The following is a 20,576-nucleotide window of genomic DNA, read 5'->3' on the forward strand; positions in this document are numbered from 1 at the left end:
GAATAAATACCACGGAGGGAGAGGAATTATTTCAGCTCAGTACTAATGTGGACACGAGAACCAATGGATATAAACTGGCCGTGGGAAAGTTTAGGCTTGAAATTAGACGAAGGTTTCTGACCGTCAGGGGGGTGAAATATTGGAACAGCCTTCCGAGGGAAACGGTGGGGGCGAAGGACCTGTCTGGTTTTAAGATTAAGCTAGATAAGTTTATGGAGGGAATGGTTTAATGGGATAATGTGATTTTAGTCAAATGAACAGCGTGCCATCGCTGGTACATAATATCAATGGCCAATGAGGGTCTGGCTGGAGAATCTTGCCTACATGCTCGGGGTTCTACTGATCGCCATATTTGGGGTCGGGAAGGAATTTTCCTCCAGGGTAGATTGGCAGAGGCCCTGTAGGTTTTTCGCCTTCCTCCGCAGCATGGGGCGGGGGTCGCTAGCTGGAGGATTCTCTGCTACTTGAAGTCTCTAAACAAGAGGATTTGGGGATTTCAACAGCAGAGTCAAGGGAAAGGGTTGGGACGGCTTTGTGGCCTGCATCATGCGGGAGGTCAGACCAGATGTTCATAATGGTCCCTTCTGACCTTAAAGTCTATGAGTCTATGAGTCTTATGGACAAAAAGGAACCATGACTGACAGGCCCTCAAGACAAGAACGAGAGATGGTGAGAATATAGGAATGAATTATATGGTGATGATAGGCCTGAAAAATTTCAACTAGAGATCAATCAAATAAGCGCCTGTCAATAATGGATGAAGACAGCATGGTAGCAATAAAGAGACGTCTGAATGGAAAAGCAGTAGGTTGTGATGGAAAACCAGCTGATTTAAAGCATAGGGGCTGAAGGCTCCAAAGGCCTCTCAGAGTTAATGAAGAACATGTGTGAGACAGCAGACTTGCCAGAGGATTTTACAACTTCAATGTGTATTCAAATCTCAGAAACGAACAACGCTATGGACTGTAACAACTACAGAACAAGCAGCCGAGTATCTCAGATACTTCTGCAAGTTGTTCAGAACCGAGTACAAGGAAAGACTGATCAGGAAATAAGCAAACAACAAGATGATTTTGAATGTGGAAAAGGCACCATAAACGCCATTGTGAAACTGTGATGCGCATATGAGAAAGATCAGTTGAAAAGGTGAAAACAATATACTTGTGTTTCATTGATTTCCAAAAAGCATTTGACAGAAGCTACCACTACAAACTGCTCAATATATTCAGATCTGTAGGGACTGATGGATACGAATGCCGAGTAATAAAACAATTATACTGGAATCAGAAGACAATTATAATGGGAAATGAAAATGAAAATCTAATAGAGATCTAGAGAGGAGTGAGATAAGGCGGTATGATGTCACTGACTTTATTTGACATTTATAGTAGTATTTGATTAAATTAATCGAGGAAACAGGAAGGTATTAAGATGAATGGAAAATGAGCGAATAACATTCATTATGCAGATGACACGGTGCTGTTGGGTGATTCAGAAGAAGGTGGAGATTATATACGAATATGGCAAAGAATATGGTCTAGAGTTGAATGTGGACAAGACAAAAACTACGGTGGCATGCAAGGATCCTTGGAAAACATACAAGATTTCAGTGAAAGACAACCATACAACAAGAGAGCAATTATTGCTAGTTAGGAAGCACTACAACAGAAGATGAAAGACTGGATACTGAAGTCAGCACCAGAATAGCAAGAGTGCAAGAGATATTCTGGAAGAAGAAACCTCTGATGAGAAGGGACATAAATCTGAAGACTAAATTCTAACTCTTGCAAACGTACATTTGGTCTGTGTTAAATTACAGCTGGAAACATGGACATTCCAACAATCGATAATAAAGAAATTACAATCCTTCGAATGATGGTGTTACAAGAGAATTCTGAAAATATCATGGCGAGACCATGTAACCAACAACAAAGCACTGGAGATGACTGGAACTGAGCAAATGTTAATTGGACGGCTTATGAAAAGAAAGGTTCAATTTGCAGGGGACGTTTTAAAAGGTTCCGCGAGAGACGCATGTTTACGGGCACCGGAAGGGAAAGTCGATGGCAGAAGAACACAAAGCAGAAAAAGAAGATCTGGGATGGACGAAGGGTGGATCAAAAGGACTACTCATCCCCAAAGAGATTAGCAGAGGTCCATACACAATGGGGTACCTTGGTTGCAAACCTCCAGTGATGGATATGCCATATAGGAAGAAGATGAACGTGTGTCATGCTGACTTTGCACCAGGTGCATACAATCATGGTGGTATCATGAGGCGAAATGAGAATGAAGACAAAATGGAGCTGCCTGTTACTGAGGGCTGGTTTCTCCAATGAAGTCGAAACTTTGTTGCTCCCAAAAGCAAGCGCCGCTCATGAACTGAATCTGTAACGCAGGGACTTTGCCCGGTTCTTTCGCACGGTCCCTGAATGTGAACGTAGCAATGAGTGCGGGGCAGAACTCAGGGAGAAAGATGATGTTTGTGAAGGGACGAAGAATAAGCAGGTTTAACAAAGGTGGGATTTGAACCCACGTATCAAGAGCACAATATATAACACTTCATTGCCTTAATCACTCAGCCACACCACCTGAGGAGGAGATGAGCATTTATCTTCTTCTAAAATCTTGATTTACCTATTACCAAGGGTGGGCTTTCTAACATACAATTTCTGTGCTATTATACGTGAGTGACTAAGGAAAAGGATCACACCCCAGAAACAGACCCTGTGGGGGCACAGCTGGATTTGCTCTTCGGATCCTGCATCTCATAAAAATGGATATGCTCCAGTTCAACCACAGCTATTGGAACGGAAACAAGAACTAATTCGGAGAAACCCCCTGGCCTGCACCGTGCTGGAGGCCAGATGAGACACACATAATTGTCCCTTCGAGATCTGCAGTCTAGGAACTGGTCTGTGGTTTTGAACTGAGGGCAGAGAGGAGATACAAGCCTGCGTCTCCAGCACCAGGGGTTATTTCTAAAGAACATGGACTGGATTCTGTTCACATTTAAACCAATCCAGAACAACTTCATCTTGGTCAGGTGTGACTCCAGATTGACTCTGGGGAAGCCGAGATCAGAATCCAGCCCTGACCTCACTGCAGTCAGGGGCTGGCTCAGGATTGACCCTGGGTGATGCTCCCCCAAGGTTTGCCGAAGGCACCAGTAAGCGTTTCAGATTGGCAGACGCACAGCGTGAACTGGGAGCAGGGAAGGCGTGGTAATTGTCTCCTGGGGGTGGGGATAGCGCCTTCCAACAGATCCCAGAGGTGCTAGGATATTTCAAAGCTTTGGAAATGCGACCGCCCCTACAAAGCAATTAAATCCTTCTCCAGCCGAGAGCTGTGTCTTCTCGCAAGGGGCTGGTGTTGTAAGAGGCAGAGATGTCCAGCGCCCCTGCTCCATCCAGCCTTGGTGAAGCACTCCATTGATGTCTGCGCCAGGAACAGGATGGTCCTCTCAAACACCAGCACACATCTGTGCACTCCTGGATCCAGTGTGACTTCCCCTTTGCACGGATCCAGAGCTGAAGGTAAAGACTGTACCTCTTCCCCAGTGGCTGAGAGCCCTGCTGGGGTGAATCAGTATCAGGCCTGGGCGGTGGCATGCTGGGCCTCTAATCCAAAGCCCAGGATGTCTGCAATGGGTTTGGGATCGGGCCCGCCACATACAGCCAAGCCCTAAGATACAACCGAATTTGCTCCAACCCCTCAGACAGAGACAAACACCTACAAGATCTTTATCAAGCATTTGTAAAACTACAATACCCACCTGGGGAAGTGAGGAAACAGATTGACAGAGCAAGACGGGTACCCAGAAATCACCTACTGCAGGACAGGCCCAACAAGGACAATAACAGAACACCACTGGCCATCACATACAGCCCCCAGCTAAAACCTCTCCAGCGCATTATCCACGATCTACAACCTATCCTGGAAAATGATCCCTCACTCTCACAGACCTTGGGAGGCAGGCCAGTCCTTGCTTACAGACAACCCCCCAACCTGAAGCAAATACTCACCGGCAACTACACACCACACCACAGAAACACCAACCCAGGAACCTATCCCTGTAGCAAACCTCGTTGCCTACTCTGTCCCCATATCTACTCTGGCAACAGCATCAGAGGACCCAACCACATCAGCCACACCATCAGGGGCTCATTCACCTGCACATCCACTAATGTCATATATGCCATCATGTGCCAGCAATGCCCCTCTGCCATGTACATTGGCCAAACCAGACAGTCCCTCCGCAAAAGAATAAATGGACACAAATCGGACATCAGGAATGGTAACATACATAAGCCAGTAAGTGAACACTTCAATCTCCCTGGTCATTCTATTACAGATTTAAAAGTCACTATCATTGAACAAAAAAACTTCAGAAACAGACTTCAAAGAGAAACAGCAGAACTAAAATTCATTTGCAAATTCAACACCATTAATCTGGGCTTGAATAGGGACTGGGAGTGGCTGGCTCACTACAGAAGCAGCTTTTCCTCTCCTGGAATTGACACCTCCTCATCTATTATTGGGAGTGGACTACATCCACCCTGATTGAATTGGCCCTGTCAACACTGGTTCTCCACTTGTGAAGTAACTCCCTGCTCTCCATGTGTCAGTATATAATGCCTGCATCTGTAACTTTCACTCTATGCATCCGAAGAAGTGAGGTTTTTACTCACGAAAGCTTATGCCCAAATAAATCTGTTAGTCTTTAAGGTGCCACCAGACTCCTTGTTGTTTTTGTAGATACAGACTAACACGGCTATCCCCTGATACTTGGTTTAAGAGGATGGTCCTACCACAGACAGCCTCCTCAGCGCACGGAGCATAGGTGGACGTGACAGTCCACACCCCTGTATTCCCCCCTTTTAGGATTTCTAAGGGTATGTCCAGACTACCTGCCGTATCGGCGGGTAGAGATTGATTTATCGGGGATGGATATATCGTGTCTCGTTAAGACACGATATATCGATCCCCGAACGCGCTCCCCATCGACTCCGGAACTCCACCGGAGTGAGTGGCGGTAGCGGAGTCGACGGGGGAACCGCGGCCGTCAATCCCACGCCGTGAGGACGGGAGGTAAATCGGAATAAGATATATCGACTTCAGCTACAGTATTCCCGTAGCTGAAGTTGCATATCTTACATCGACAACCCCCCCAGTGTAGACTAGGCCTTAATCTCAACCCGTATACTTCAGGAGTAATTTGAAACCTTTATAAAACAGCTTTCTTAAATTCAGAATATTTCAAAGCTTCCGGAACTGGCATTTCAGTAAATACATTCAAAACTTTACCAGACAGTTTTGCAGTCGGGATGGGGACTTCCTTGTCAGAGCCTCGGCACATCTGGGCTTGCCGCATCAGTTATGAAAGTACAAAAATTGCTTGAGCCCGGGCACCTCTTTCATCACAAATGAAGCACCGGGTACGTCCACGCTGCACATTCAGCCCAGCTCTGTTACAGATGCTGGACCCGGGTCTCCCAGCCATGCCAGCATGCCCACTCTGCGCCACACAGCCCTTCTGCCTCAGGGCTGCGACTTGGGCTGCGTCCACATTGCAAAATGCTGTGCTGAGTCAGACTGGTTTGTGTGTGGACAGAAGTGGGCCTTGGTCTCAGACTTGAGTCAGAGTCCGGGTTGGGTGTGCGGTGTAGACACACCCTGCTCAGCTGGCAGGCTAGATGGCCTAGTGGTTAGATTTCTACCATGTGGGAGTCTAGGTTTTAATCCCCTGCTTTGCCACAGGCTTTCCGTGTGCCCTTGAGCCAATCACCCAGGGTACGTCTATTCTGCCAGGGCGAGGAATGATTGCAGGATGGGCGGATCTACCCAATCTAGTTAGCTCAGGTATATCTCTGTGTGCTGTAATCACACCTCCAAATTGCAGCCTCAACCTACCCTCTCTGTGCCTCAGGGTACATCTACATTGCAAAAAAAACAACAACCCCACAACAGCAAGTCTCAGAGCCTTGGGCTATGGAATCAGGCTTGCCCTGCAGGGTTGAAAACACTGTGGGGCAGCGAAGACATTCCCACCAGAGCTCCCAGACCAACCCCCCTCGCTGGATCTCAGACCCAGAGCTCCAGAGCAAGCGGAAACATCTACACGGCTGTTTTGAGACCCACAAGCCTGAATCTATAGATCTGGGCTCTGAGACTTTCTGCAGTGTTTTTTTTTTTGGGGGGTGTGTAGATGCACCTCTGTTCCCTGTCTGTAATATGGGAGTAATGGCCCTGCATGACAAGGTGTTGTAAGGCTCAGGGGGTGCTTAGGTGGGGCTGTAGATAGATTCTGATCTCAGGTCTCCCTGGGGGGAGGGATAGCTCAGTGGTTTGAGCACTGGCCTGCTAAATCCAGGCTTATGAGTTCAACGTTCAGTCCTTGAGGGGGCCACTTAGGGATCTGGGGCAAACTCAGTACTTGGTCCTGCTAGTGAAGGTAGGGGGCTGGCCTTGATGACCTCCCTTCCAGTTCTAGGAGATGGGATATCTCCATTATTTAAATTAAAGCTGAACTATGCATGGCCTGGGATTTTCAAGTCATGGGAAATTCCACAATTTTGAAATTTGTTTCTGGAACAAAACATCAAATTTTGAAATTTCCCACACAATGAAATTTTCAACAACAAAAAAATTGGGGCTCAATCCAAAAGTTTTGTTTCTCTAAAATTAAAAAGCTTCATTTCTATAAAAGCAAAATGTTTTGTTTCCCTGTTCTGTTTATCCCTCGGAAGCACTTGGCAATGGCCACTGTTGGAAGACAGGATACTGGGCTAGATGGACCATGGTCTGACCCAGTGTCAGGGCCGGCTCCAGGCACCAGCTTCTCAAGCAGGTGCTTGGGGCGGCAGCTCCGGAGAGGGGCGGCATGTCCAGGTATTCGGCGGCAATTCAGCGGACGGTCCCTCACTCCGCCTGGGAGCGAAGGACTTCCCGCCAAATTGCCGCCGCAGATCGCGATCGCGGCTTTTTTTTGTTTTTGTTTTTGTTTTGGCTGCTTGGGGCAGCCAAAACCCTGGAGCCGGCCCTGCCCAGTGTGGTCATTCCTGTGTTATGTTCTTGTCACAATTTGGTGAGTCTTTGCATTCCCATTTGTGGAGGGGATATCCACACCTTCCGTGTGTTGTCTGAGCGTGGTTATGTGCAGTCCACTGTCCACGGGGAAGGTGGCTCATTTTGGATCAGACTGGCTGGGCAATAATCTCATGGTGAAATGTCGTCACGACATTGTAAGATTGTGAATTCCCCCGTAGGATGTGATGCAGGAGCAGCAGAAGCTTCCTAAAAGTGGGGGCCACTGGCACCTGTGACCATGCCCCCCTGCACCACCCCTTCCCCTAAGGTCCCACCCCTGTGCCACTCTTTCACCCGCAAGCCTCCACCCTGCCCCTTCCCCCGAGGCTCTGGCCCCCCGTGCCACCTTTTCCCCCCAAGGCTCTGCCCTCGAACCGCTTCTTCCCCCAGACTCCACCCCCAACTGCTCTTCTCTGCCCCCTCCCCCCTCGCTCGCCCTTAGGGCCAGTAAAAAAGGGGGGGGGGCGTGGCCCCCTGATCGTCCTGATGTGTTGCCTCCAAAGCCAGCCAGCCCTGCCTAGGCTGAAGCCATTCAACAGACCTGGCCCAAGCAATGGAAAATGGGATCAGCTCAGCTGCATGCAGTTGGTGAACAGGGCCCTCGAGAGGCCAGGGCAGGAGGTGGCAGGGAACGAACGACTTGCATTTTAGCAACACAAGCAGGGAGATGAGCTGGGAGCCTCCGTATCCACCAGGTGCCGCGTCGCCGTCCTCACAGCCTGGATGGGCCGTGTCGCAAACCTTGCGGCCTGGGCAGCCTGAAGCTGGATTCGTGGCCATGGGGCCGGGAGGGCACCAGGCAGAGCCCCCAGGACTTCTCCCCCCGTCACCACAGAAGGAGCCACCTCAGGGTCCTGCCCTTGGAGGTCGGCACCACCCTGCTGGAGATGTGGGGTGGGGATGAGAAAAGGGCTGGGGCCTGTGGCAGGTAATATGGGGAAGGGGCTGGGAGGGGAGGGGTGGGGCCTGTGGCAGGTGATGAGGGTAGGGTGACCAGATCACACAGGTGAAATATTGGGACGTGGGGGAGGGAGGGGGGCGGAGAAAAAAAAAACGGCCTCCGGAGCTACACGCCGCGCCCCCCCCACCAGCATGCCTCCGCTCCGTCTCCACCTCCCCCCTCCCTCCAGCGCTTGGACCGCCATACAGCTGATCAGCGCAAGCCTGGGAGGGATGGGGGAGGAGGAGAAATGCGACGTGTGCTTGGGAAAAAGGCAGGGCCAGGGTGGGGATTTGGGGAGGGATTCAATGGGGCAGTGAGGGGGCAGGGCTTGAGGTGGGGCCAGGGCAGCAATTTGGGGAGGGATCCAATGGGGGAAGGAGGGGGCAGAGTCGGGACTGGGGGCGCTCAAGGCCCCTCTGGGCTCTGCTCCGCCTGTGAGCGGAGGCAAAGTATTGGGACAATTCGCGTCCCGACCGAAGGTAGGTCAGGACACAGGACAAATAAGTAAATATCGGGACAGTCCCGATAAAATCGGGGCGTCTGATCACCCTAGATGAGGGGAGGGGAGGGGCTCTGAGGGGAGGGGCGGGGCCTGTGGCAGGTGATATGGGGAAGGGGGGGCTGTGAGGGGAGGGGGCAGGGCCTGTGGCAGGTGATGAGGGGAGGGGAGGGGCGGGGCTCTGAGGGGAGGGGCGGGGCCTGTGGCAGGTAATATGGGAAAGGGGAGGCTGTGAGGGGAGGGGCGGGACTCTGAGGGGAGGGGCGGGGCCTGTGGCAGGTGATGAGGGGAGGGGGCGGGGCTCTGTGGAGCGGGGTCTGTAGCAGACTTTGAGGGTGGGGCTACGAGGGAGGGAGGGGGCGGAGCTTTGATGGGCGGGGCTTGGGTCCCGAGCAGGGGTGGGGGCGGGGCATGGGTCGGAATCCGATTGGCCGCCGGGGCTCCCCGCCCCCTCCCCGCCCGCGCTCTCGCGAGGTTGTCGCGGGTAGGCGGGGCTCACGCTCCTTCCAGCTCTCGCGAGAACACGGCGAGAGGCCCGCCTGCTCCTGCGCCTGCGCCAGACTCTGGACCGCAGCGTCTGTGGAGTGATGGGAGCGGGGAGGTGAGACCGGAAACGGCCCCGGGGATCCCCCCCCCCCCTCGCGCCGCGTCACCGGCTCCCGCTCTCGGGACCCCCCCGGTACCCTCCGCCTCACAGCTACGTCACGGGACCCCCACCGGGGACTCCCTCGCCGCGTCACCGCCTCCCCCCCCCCCGGGGACCCTCCCGGAGATACCCCGCGTCACCGCCCCCGTCACGACCCCTCCCCGCACGGGGGTTCCCCGCCCCCCCGGCTCAGCCCCCCGCTCCCCCCCTCCCAGGCTGCCCCCCCCCCCCGCCACGGCTCCTCGTGCCCCCCCGATCCCTGCCCTCCCCCCCCGCCGGCCTTCCCCCTCCGCAGCTGGTGCGCAGGGTCCAGGGGTTCAAAGCTGGGGAGGCACAAACAGGGGATGGGGGTGGAAACCCCCCCCCCCACTTCCCGTATTGCTGAGTCCTGGTTATGGGGGGGGGGTCACATATGGGGAAGTTGAGAGATCCAGTGTGTGGTGGAAATATACATAGGGGAGGGGCAGGTGTCCTGGCTATGGGGGGGGGGGTGAGGGCATGGATTGGGGAGGGTGTCCTGGCTATGGTGGGGGTGAGGGGAGGGTGTCCAGGTTATAGGAGGGTGATGGGGTAGGTATTGGTGGGGGCAGGAGAGTGTCCTGGCTATAGTGGTCAGGTAGGTAAGACTGAGAGCCGTTGGCTGGGGTGTAGCTCTAGGGGGGGTGAGTGATTCTCAGGGCCGCCCCATCTCTGTCTCTCTCCCCACAGATGCCCCGTCACTGCTCTGCTACCGGCTGCTGCACCCGGGACACCCGCGAGACCCGCAATCGAGGCATCTCCTTCCATCGGTAAGAGCTACCCTGGCCCTGCTCCCTCCCCACAACCTCCCCCCACAGCCAGCCCTTCCGCCCTACCCTCCCTGAGGGGAAGGTGCAAGGGACATCCGGGCACCCTGAACGGCAGTACGTTTAACGCCAACAGAAAGGAAATACTTTCCCAGCACAGCCTGCGTACCTTCCTGACATAAGGACTCACTCATTATCATCAAAGCTTGTTGCTCCAAAACCACAGCTGAGACCAGGTGTGATCAAGGAATCGCTGAGGAGTTGGGACCAATTTTCCCTTGTAGGCAGGTTATTCCAGAACTGCCCACTAGGGAGCGTCTTGCCTCTTCCTCTAAAGCAGCTGGGTTCTGTCGGAAACAGGGAGGCCTTTGGTCTGGTCGGTCCTACGTCCCAGGTCCAGCGGATCATTTGGAGGTGGTGTTGCTTTTTCTTCTCCGTACCTAGAGGACATTAGCATCTCTGGGTTGAAAATGCCTGCGGGGAGGTCCTAGTGGCGGTTGAACCCCTGCCCATGCCTCTCCCGGGATCTGAACCGTGCCATCTCTGTCCTCGCAGGCTGCCTAAGAAGGACAACCCGCGGCGCAGCGTGTGGCTGGAGAACTGTCAGCGCAAGGACCCGAGTGGCCAGGGCCCCTGGAATCCAGCCTCTGACTACATCTACTTCTGCTCCAAGCACTTCGAGAAGAGCTGCTTCGAGATGGTGGGGATCAGGTGGGTGCATGAGGCCGAGCCGACACCCAGGGACGCCCAGCTCTGTGCCCCGAGGCTGAGCCTCGCTAGCTTGGGAGATGAGCTTTTTTTACCAGGTCTCCATAACTGTGCCAGCAGCTGCCCTGGCATCCCAGCTTGGGTGGGGGTGTGAAGAAGAACAGTACCACCAGTCACATAGATGCCTGGTTCATTGAATATTCTATATCAGGGTTGGAAGGGACCTCAGGAGGTCATCTAGTCCGACCCCCTGCTCAAAGCAGGACCAATCCCCAGACAGATTTTTGCCCCAGATCCCTAAATGGTCCCCTCAAGGATTGAACTCACAACACTGGGTTTAGCAGGCCAATGCTCAAACCACTTAGCTATCCTTCCCCCAGGTCCTCTCTCCTCTGGGAGAATGGGTTGGACCATGTGGAGCCCTGCCCTGAACCCTCTTCATCTGCCCTCTGGAAGGATGGATTGGTCCATACGGTTCCCCTAATCCTGACATGCCTCCTCCTACCCCGAGAAGATGGACTGGTCCCCTAGATCAAACATACCTCTCCAGAAGAAGGACTGGTCCATACAATTCCCCCTAGTCCTGGCATATCCCCCCCAAAGATGGACTGGTCCATATGGTTCCCTCTAGTCCATATGGTCCCCCCTAGTGAAGATAGACTGGTCTGTACAGTTCCCCTTAGGTCAGATGCACTCACCCTCCCCTACCTGTGGGGATGGACTGGGCCATATGGTTCTCCCACCTTCCAGTCCAGACACAGCCCTTCTATCCGGAAAGGTGAACTGGTTTGTATGGTCCCACTAGTCCAGATGCACTTAAACTCCCTGTGAGGATGGACTGATCTGAATGGTTCCCCCTAGTCTAGACACCCCCTTCATCCCACGAAGGTGAGCTGGTCCATTTTGCCTCCTTCCACCCCCCTCTCCCCCCATGCAGACACATCCCCTCTCCCGCTTCCTGTGAGGACTGACGGACAGTGTGTCTTCTGAGGCCTAGAGTTTTCTTAAGGCCTGTTCCTCACAGTTCCTTGGCCCCATTTTGCAATGAGTTCTGTTGAAATACAGTTCCGGTTTGTTACAGCAGCTCTCTCGATGCAAGGTCTTGCTAGCGAGCGAAAGAACACAGGGTGTGGGGGGTTACGTTAAAGTAGTGGGGGTTTATTGTAAGGTAGGATAAACATACCCCTGTAAGTAGTCATCCCGCGGGTGCGTCATAGGACAAAGAGCTCATCTGCACCAGGAAGTTAACCGGGTGAGCTGTGAATGTAAAGCCCTGTAACTATTCTACAATAACTATACGCAAGTCACAGGGCTCAAGGCAGGGGAGAATGGATGGTGGCCGGTGCTAGATGGGAGGTCAGAGTACATGACCTTCTGGCCTTAAAAATCTATGAATGTGGAACCCCAAGGGCTGGCTGTGTGGATCCAATCGTGGGATCCAATCAGGGCCTTAAGCACCTGAATAAAACATGGTGTGGTTCAGAGACTAAGGGATTTGTGAGAGAGAGGGTAAAAAAATCAGACTGCTGCTTATTTCAAAGCCAGCGTGCAGGTGACCAAGCCCTGGTCTACACTTAAAATTTAGATCAGCCTAGCTCCATGTCTCAGGGGTGTGAAAAATTCACACCTTTGGGTGCCGTAGTTAAGCCGCTCTACGCCCCAGTGCGGACATGGCTAGGTGGACAGAAGAATTCTCTCGGGGAGGTGGATTACTCACATCTCCATCAACACAGGAAGCGTCTACGCTCCGGTGCTACGGCATTACAGCTACTGCTGCGCCACACATAGTGTAGACCTGGCCTAAGACAGACCGACTGATAAACTGAAAACCGTATGCGCCAAAGTCAGGGCCTCATCCTGGCCTAGTGGATCCTACGGGGCAAAGAGCCATTTAAAAATATTCCCAGGCCAGCAAAGAGACACCCAGCTAAGCTAGTGGAACAGCGTTCCCATCCAAGAGTCCCCGTGCCGGGAGAGCGTCCTCCCAGGGCGATGCCTCCAGCGCAGGGCGGTGGGGTTCTCCCCAAGCCAGCTGGGCCGGAGGCAGCTCGTGCCTGCCGATGTCTCTCCGCAGCGGCTACCACCGGCTCAAGGAGGGGGCCGTCCCCACCGTCTTCGAGTCCTTCTCCAAAGCGCGCCGGGCGGCGAAGGTGAGGGCTCCCCGGCAGAAGGGTGATGACCCCAAGGCTGCCAGGGCCTGGAGGAGGTGGAGGTGAGTGCCCGTCCTGTAGATGGGCTGGGTCGTGGGGTGAGGTGCTGGGATGTGCCAAGGCAGAGCTGTGCAGGCCGGGTTGCGGATCAGAAGGGCCCGGTCTGCCCCCATGCGACTGATGGGGGCCCAGCCATGGCAGGGGCAATGGGTCAGGGTGAGGAGCTGGAACTGGCTGTGCGCATTGGAGACCAGATCTGCGGGGCAGGGAGCGGGGTCAAGGTCTGGAGTGGGTGGGGCAGCCCTGGATGTTATCTCCTGGGCTAGATTGAGGTGGGGAGGGTCAGGAGCTGGGGGTGGAAGGAGCTGGGGCTGTCCCTGTATGTTGACCCCAGGCTAGGTTGGGGCAGGGCTATCTTGGGGGCGGGGGCAGGGTGTAGGTGGGAGGGGCTGGGGCTGCCCCAGGTTTGGATTGGGGAGTCAGGAGTCAAGAGGGGTTGGGATGGTCTATTGCTCTGGGACCCTGCTGTGCCTGCCCCCTGCAGTGCATTGTGGGATGGGCTCTGTCCCCTCAGACGCGATCCAGCCCGAGGGGAGCAGGATGCCCCAGCCAGCGCAGAGGTCTCATGCTTCCCGGAGGAGGAGGAGTCTGAGTTGGCCACGCCTGCAGCTGCCCCCACCACTGAGCACCGCAGCCTGCCCGGGCCCCTCCCCCAGGGGGTGGAGCTAGAGGATCAGCACGATGTCATCCTGGCCAGCCTGTCGGACATCCTCCTGGAGTACCCAGCCGTGGCCACGGGGCAGGAGGCGGCCACGGGGCAGGAGGCGGCCACAGCCACGCCGGCGCTCCCGGAGACAGACACCCCCACGCTCCCAGAGACAGATGGCCCCTCAGAGGCCCCCACGTCGCCCGCCCCGGAGCCGCCCCGTCCCGTCTCCCCGTCTTTCTACATGCTGCGTCTGCCGCCCCCGGCCGGCGCCTACATCCAGAGCGAGCACAGCTACCAGGTGGGCAGCGCCCTGCTGTGGAAGCGGCGCGCGGAGGCAGCCCTGGAGGCCCTGGACCGAGTCCAGCGGCAGCTGCAGGCCTGCAAGCGGCGAGAACAGCGGCTGCGGCTGCGCATCTGCGAGCTGCAGCGGGAGCGGCGGGTGGCCCCGGACATGCGGCGCCAGCTCAAGGAGCACCTCCAGGTCTTTGAGCTGCAGCTGCTGCGTGAGCTGGAGTGAGCCCCGGGACTGCGCACAGGGGGCGTCTGTGTGTAGGGCGAGGGGGCTTCGCTCCACCCCAGAGGGATTGCATGGGACTCGGGCCTCTGCCCGGGCACGAGACCCTGGGTTCTGTGGCTCGGCCATGGGCTGAGCTCAGTCCCTGCCCACAGAAAGTGGCAGGCCAGGGCTGGAGATGCAAACCTGGTGACAGCACTTCTCTGCCCCCCACTTCTGCCCCGACCTTTGCCTCTGTGCCAGGGAGGCGGATTGATGGGGGTTGTAAATAAAGGTCTTGTTTTATATGGGGGTGATGGTCCCGGAGTGTGCAAAGCCTGTGGTGCGAGTGTGGCTGGGGGGCAGCTGCAGGGTAACCCCAGGGTGGGCAGTGCCCCTGGTGTGCGTGTGCCCATTGCCTCCGGGGGAGCTGTGGGGTCGGTCCCAGGGCGGGCACGGCCCCTGGTGTGCATGTGGCCATTGCCTCCGGGGGAGCTGCGGGTTCCATCCCAGGGCGGTCACTGCCCCTGGTGTGCGTGTGCCCATTGCCCCCAAGGGAGCTGCGGGGTCGGTCCCAGGGCGGGCACTCTCCCTGGTGTGCGTGTGCCCATTGCCCCCGGGGGAGCTGTGGGGTCGGTGCCGGGGCGGGCACTGCCCCTGGTGTGCGTGTGCCCATTGCCCCCGCGGGAGCTGCTCAGGTCAGTCCTGGGGCGGGCACTCTCCCTGGTGTGCGTGTGCCCATTGCCCCCGGGGGAGCTGCGGGGTCGGTGCCGGGGCGGGCACTGCCCCTGGTGTGCGTGTGCCCATTGCCCCTGTGGGAGCTGCGGGGTCGGTCCCAGAGCGGGCAGTACCCCTGGTGTGCGTGTGCCCATTGCCCCCGCGGGAGCTGCGGGGTTGGTCCCGGGGCTGGCACTGCCCCTGGTGTGCGTGTGCCCATTGCCCCCGCGGGAGCTGCGGGGTTGGTCCCGGGGCTGGCACTGCCCCTGGTGTGCGTGTGCCCATTGCCCCCGCGGGAGCTGCGGGGTCGGTCCCAGAGCGGGCAGTACCCCTGGTGTGCGTGTGCCCATTGCCCCCGCGGGAACTGCGGGGTCGGTTCCGGGGCGGGCACTGCCCCTGTTGTGTATGTGACCTATGGCCATGAGCACCTCAGCTCCATGCCTACGATTTTCCCCCTGTGCCTTCTCCTCCAGGGTCAGTGTGAAGCGGGGACTCACTGCCCCCGAGTTTCCCCATTTCTGAGCAGGACTTCCTGCCGTGGAGCCCTGCAGCGTAGTGGCAAGGAGCTGTGGGCAGGCCCCTGCTGGCTGGGTGCTCTGAGTGGCTCTGGGTCCATTTCCCCTTGGGGTTCCCTTAATGTCACCGGACCAGAATCCCAGCTTGCCTCGGCTCTGCTCCTCGAACCCCCTTCCTCCCCCCGTGCTGGCTGCCAGGGCCTGCTGCATTAACTATGGGTTGGCATGGTGGGGGCTGGGGGGGTGATGCCACCTGTGTGATCGTCCCCTGCCCTCTGACAGGCCAAGCACCAGCACTGCGGCCAACGCCCAGCTGGGAGATAAAACGAGGGGCATGAAACGGGCCACATGGCAGTGAAGGGGAGCAAGAGATGGAGTGTGGGGGGGGCTTGATCCCCAGCTGGTGTCAATCCCCCTAGCGAATGGAGGGGTGCTGAGTTACACCAGCGGCGGATCTGGCCCCACTGGATCGGGGCCGGTTGACACCAGCCGTCCCTGATTTTCAGTAATCCTGGAGGATGGCGTTTTACGTGTAATTACAAAATGACGAGTTCAGGCCTAAATCGACTGTCACAAGCGCTGACGGGTTCCCTGTGTGTCTATAAAACATGCCCTCCGTTGCTCACCACCCCTGAGGCCCAGCGAGCGCAGCAAATAGCGGCATGGCCACAGGGCCCTTCTCCGTGGCATGGGGGAGGCCTGCTTGGGGGGGGGCGAGCCATGGCACTTCTGAATGGGTTGGGGGGGCCCTGCTGGATTCCCGCCTGAACCACTGGCTCCCTGGTGCGCTGTAACTGCCCTGGTTGGACAGCATCACCCGGAGTGCCCCAGCATGAGAGATGGAGGAGGTAGACGACCAGGAGGAACGTACCTGGACAGAGGTCCAGGCCTGGGACTGGCCTAGGTAATTAAGCTCCCTAGTAGGCACCATAAGGGGGCATCTTTCCTAGGGCTGAACCCCCCTTTTCCTGTTTGGAGTGCAGGTGGGGCACAACCAGGGAGAGCCCAGACACCCCCTTCCCCAGGCCATGGATGGGTGGGAGAGAAATCCAAGCAGCCTCCTAGTGCCTCCCGAAACATCCCTTAATGTCTCAGAGCAAGGTTGGCATCTTCACCTGGGGATCCAGCCCCATTGGCCCCAGCAGGAGTCAATGGCGCAGACCCCCAGCAGAGGGTCAATCGGCCATAGCTCCTTTTAGGTCACCATCACTCGGCAGCCCAGGCTGATGAGCTGGACAGGGCGGGGGCAGTCGGACCCAGAGCAATGTCAGTAGAGGAACCGAGAACCCAGAGCCACCCCAGTACCTTGCCCTCGCCGGATGAGCAGGAGCATTACATGGAGCTGCGCGGACGCCCTGTGAGGGATGGTCTCTGCCCCAGTTGACGTGCACCAGGCAGAGGCGTGGGACGGGAGCATCAGCATCCCCGTTCTACAGAGAAGAAAGCGAGGTACGGAGAGATCGAGCGGCTGGGCCAGCACTCGAACCCAGCTCTCAGCAGCACCTTCTGCCAGCTGAGACCTAGCTCGCGTTTCCCAGCATCCAAGAGTTCCCACAGAGTCGAGCGGGGATGGCGAGCTCAAAGCCTCAGGCTCCTCCCATGAAGGCTCAGTCAGACAACTGTCCCTCATTTCAAGGTCCCAAAGTCACATCCATGTGACACCATGTCACTGATGGTTGGGAACTCTTTTGATCCGGAACCGAGGTGTCCTGGCCCTGGGGGTTATCTACACCGAAGGGGACACATCTGTGATAGATATCAGGGTACCCAGCACTGTGACCCAACTCTAGGAAAAGGGGATAGCTCGTGGTAGCCGGGTTTCATCTCTACCCCACCAGTCCTTCCACCACCCAAGGACTCTCCTCTGGGCAGTGCCCTCCCCGACTTCACCTTGCAGGATAACAGGAGCACCCCACTCCCTGAGTCCCTTTGCCCTCTGATATCCAGCCCCTGGCACAGGCTACTCATAGAAATTCCAGATCCTCTGCCCCCAAGCCTGCCCCAGTTTTGCCTTCAGCCTCCGCTCCCGTAAACCACACAGCACTGACAATGCAACAGAGGCGGGTTTAGGAAGAAGTAAAGATTTAGCTACGAGTGCGAGGAAGTGGTGGAAACAAACAGTTAGACCACACAGCAAAATCACAGGGCGCGAAGGGTCTGATAGCTAGTTTTCTTTCCTTGCTAATAAAGTAAGTTTCCCCCACCCCACCCCCCTGCGCAAATAAAAGTTCAGTCTGTTGCAGAGTGCCTGGGGATTTCCTCTGTGAATGCATCCAGAGTGCATTTCCCTCTGTGGTATGGTGAAAACAGCCTTTTGATCCTATTCGCCGTCAGGGTAAACCTCTGCCTTGTGGCAATGTTCCTTTTTTTAACCTTCCGGTGGTTTCATTCGATAGTTTGCACTGACCTCCAGTGATTTCCTGTTCAAAATCTTAGTATTGTGCAAGGCTAAACGACTTAAGTCTTGCATTGCATCACCAGCTAAGGAGGGGGAGGGGGAGGGGGACAACTCCCCTGGTCAAGTGGGCCGTCGCCGAGACATTATCCCCCTGGGGTCTAATTTCTTCTCCAAGTCCGTAAAGCTTACAGTCAAGATCAAAACATTATCCCTTAAACGTCACCTGTACATGCATCTCCCAACGATTTTGAATCTTGACAAATTAGGAGCGTTCTGTAGGTACTTTTCTCATTACATTTTCTGGATAAATATCCTTACGATGTGTTTGGTACAGTGAGTTTGTCAGGTCTCAGGTAAGAGCTGTTTGCAAAGAAGGGGACCTTTCGCCAATGGCTCGTGGCATTTCAGCATCGCACTAGGAGGAAGTTTTCCATCAAGTGCTTTTTTAGACAGAAAATTGTTGTTTTTTTTCCTCTCTGAAACATTTTTTTTCACCAAAAGAGCCTGTTGGTGAAATGTCATTTTTTTTTCAGCAAAAACATGACTGCTTGGAAAATGGAATATTTCGATTCAGAAATGCCGCATTGATGGCTTATGGGAATTGTAGTTTGGTTGTCTCATGTCCCCATTCTCCTCTATAGACTGGGCTTTCCATTTGGACTACATCTCCCACGATGAACTACAGCATAGCATTCCCATGATGCACCGCCTCTGTCTCCAAGAGGAAGACCACAGTGCCTCATGGGAGATGTAGTCTGACCAGAGAGCCCAACCTATAGAGGAGAATGGACACATGAGGCAACATGACGACATTTCAAAATTGAAATATTTAGGGGTTTTAGCCAAAATTTTTCATCAGTTGGTGAAAATTTTTTCACCATTTGGCTGAAAGTTTCCAGTATTAAAATTTTCATCAAGCAAAATTGAAATTTTCGGTGGAAAAGTCAGAGAAAACAAAAAAATCTACTTTCAAGGTAACTTTCTGAGGACAAATTTCACTGAAAACAAAACACTTTGGTTTCATCAATATTTTCTGTGGAAAATGTAACCAAAATTGAAAATTTTTCACATCCAATACTAATGTCTCTGGAAAATTAAGAGGAAAATGAAAAATTTCTGTTCTGTTGATGTTTTCTGTGGAAAGTTTAGATAGGAACAAAAATTTTCTCTTTCACTGAAATTTTCTGTGGAAAGTGTAGATGAAAAGGAATATTTATGGTTCCATGTATGTGTTCTGTGGAAAATTTAGGGGGAAAAAAGACAGATTTTCTCTCTTGCCAACATGTTCTGTGGAAACTTCAGATGAACTTCTGTAGAAAATTTAGGCAAAAAAAATTCTAATCATTTCCTCCTCCCCCCCCCCCCCCCCCCCCCCCCCCGCTGTGGAAAATTAAGACAAAAATGTTCTGTGGAAACCCCCTTGTTTCCCAAGCAGCTCTCGCCCCACAACATGTCCCAAGTGCCTCCTCATTTTAGGTCCACATTCGGGTAGCGTGGCCTATTGGCCACGCTTAGGACTTCTTAGCCAATCCAGCCCTGTGCATCAGCTTGGCCACGGCCCCCTTGACCTCCTTGTTCCTCAACGTGTAGATGAGCGGGTTGAGGGCTGGCGTGACCACGATATAGAAAACAGCGATGTGCTTGTCCCGGTCAGGGGCGGCACCGGAGCGGGGCCTCATGTACATGGAGATGACAGTGCCGTAGAAGATGGCCACCACGGCCAGGTGGGAGGCACAGGTGGAGAATGCTTTGTGTCGCCCGGCGGCCACCTGCCCCCACAGCACAGAGGCCAGGATGAGGCCATAGGAGACCAGGATGACGGCCAGCGGGAGCAGCAGGATGAGCACGGCCGCCCCGAAGACCACGGCCTCTGTGAGGCGCGTGTCGGCACAGGCCAGCTCCAGCACCACCGGCAGCTCGCAGAAGAAGTGGTTGACCCGGTTGGGCCCGCAGAAGGGCAGCCGGAGGGTGCAGGCCGCGTTGACCACCGAGAGGAGGAACCCAGCAGCCCAGGAGGACAAGGCCAGTGCCCAGCAACGGCCCCGCCCCATGAGGGCGGCGTAGCGCAGCGGCCAGCACACGGCGACGAAGCGGTCGTAGGCCATGGTGGCCAGCAGGATGGCCTCGGTGCTGCCGAGCGAGAGGGCAAGGTACATCTGGGCGGCACAGCGAGCGAAGGGGATGGATTTGCTGCGGGTCAGGAGGTGGGCCAGAGCCTGGGGGACGGTGCAGCTGGTGTAGCAGATCTCCAGGAAGGAGAGGTGGCTGAGGAAAAAGTACATGGGGGTGTGGAGGCGCGAGTCGGCCCGCACCAGGCCCACGATCAGCAGGTTGCCTGCCAGGGTGGCCAGGTAGGTGGCCAGGATGGCCGCAAAGAGGAGGCGCTGCGTCTGCGGCCGGCCGGAGAGACCCACCAGGATGAACTCAGAGACCGAAGTGCGGTTCTCACTCCCCATCGCCTCCATTCACCTGCAGGGAGAAAGAGCGGGGGGATAACATAGGCCAGGTTCTGAAGCAGACTCAACAGGGACTGGGCGGCACTGGGGTCAATCCAGAGTCACACCTGACTGCACGGAGGACAGGGCTGGATTCTGATCTCAGCCCCCTGGGGTCAATCTGAATTTCAGGGGCGACTCCAGATTGACCAAAGGGGGACTGAGATCAGAATCCAGCCCTGCCCCCACTGCAGTCAGGGGTGACTCCAAGCAGGGATCTGTACCTGGGGTGCCCCCCTCCCAGGAGAATGCCCTACTCACTGGGCTATTAGCAAGTCTCTCTCTCTCTCCCCACCCTCCTTATCCTGCACTTGTGAAATATGTTTGCCAAATCTTTTGAAACTTCCTGGTCATTAGAGATCCCCTGGAACATCCCATCCCCCACCCCCACTGACAGCCCAGATTCCTGGCCAAGCCCTCTGCACTCTC

The 20,576-nt window shown here is 55.3% G+C and overlaps 2 protein-coding genes across 2 annotated transcripts; one reads left to right on the forward strand and one right to left on the reverse strand.

The window, feature by feature from the left end:
• Positions 1-8,999: 8,999 nt before the first annotated feature.
• THAP7 (THAP domain containing 7) lies at positions 9,000-14,334 on the forward strand. The gene is made up of 5 exons (XM_065571366.1): positions 9,000-9,132; positions 9,886-9,965; positions 10,518-10,673; positions 12,745-12,882; positions 13,395-14,334. The coding sequence occupies exons 2-5, from the start codon at positions 9,886-9,888 to the stop codon at positions 14,044-14,046; spliced, it is 1,026 nt and encodes a 341-aa protein (XP_065427438.1). The 5' UTR covers positions 9,000-9,132; the 3' UTR covers positions 14,047-14,334.
• Positions 14,335-19,163: 4,829 nt separating this feature from the next.
• Positions 19,164-20,117, reverse strand: LOC101933770 (olfactory receptor 2D2-like). The gene has a single exon (XM_005311745.3). It carries the CDS (start codon positions 20,115-20,117, stop codon positions 19,164-19,166), a length of 954 nt encoding a protein of 317 aa, XP_005311802.2.
• Positions 20,118-20,576: the final 459 nt, after the last annotated feature.

Source organism: Chrysemys picta, chromosome 17, assembly GCF_011386835.1.
Source record: "Chrysemys picta bellii isolate R12L10 chromosome 17, ASM1138683v2, whole genome shotgun sequence".
Lineage (NCBI taxonomy): Eukaryota > Metazoa > Chordata > Testudines > Emydidae > Chrysemys > Chrysemys picta.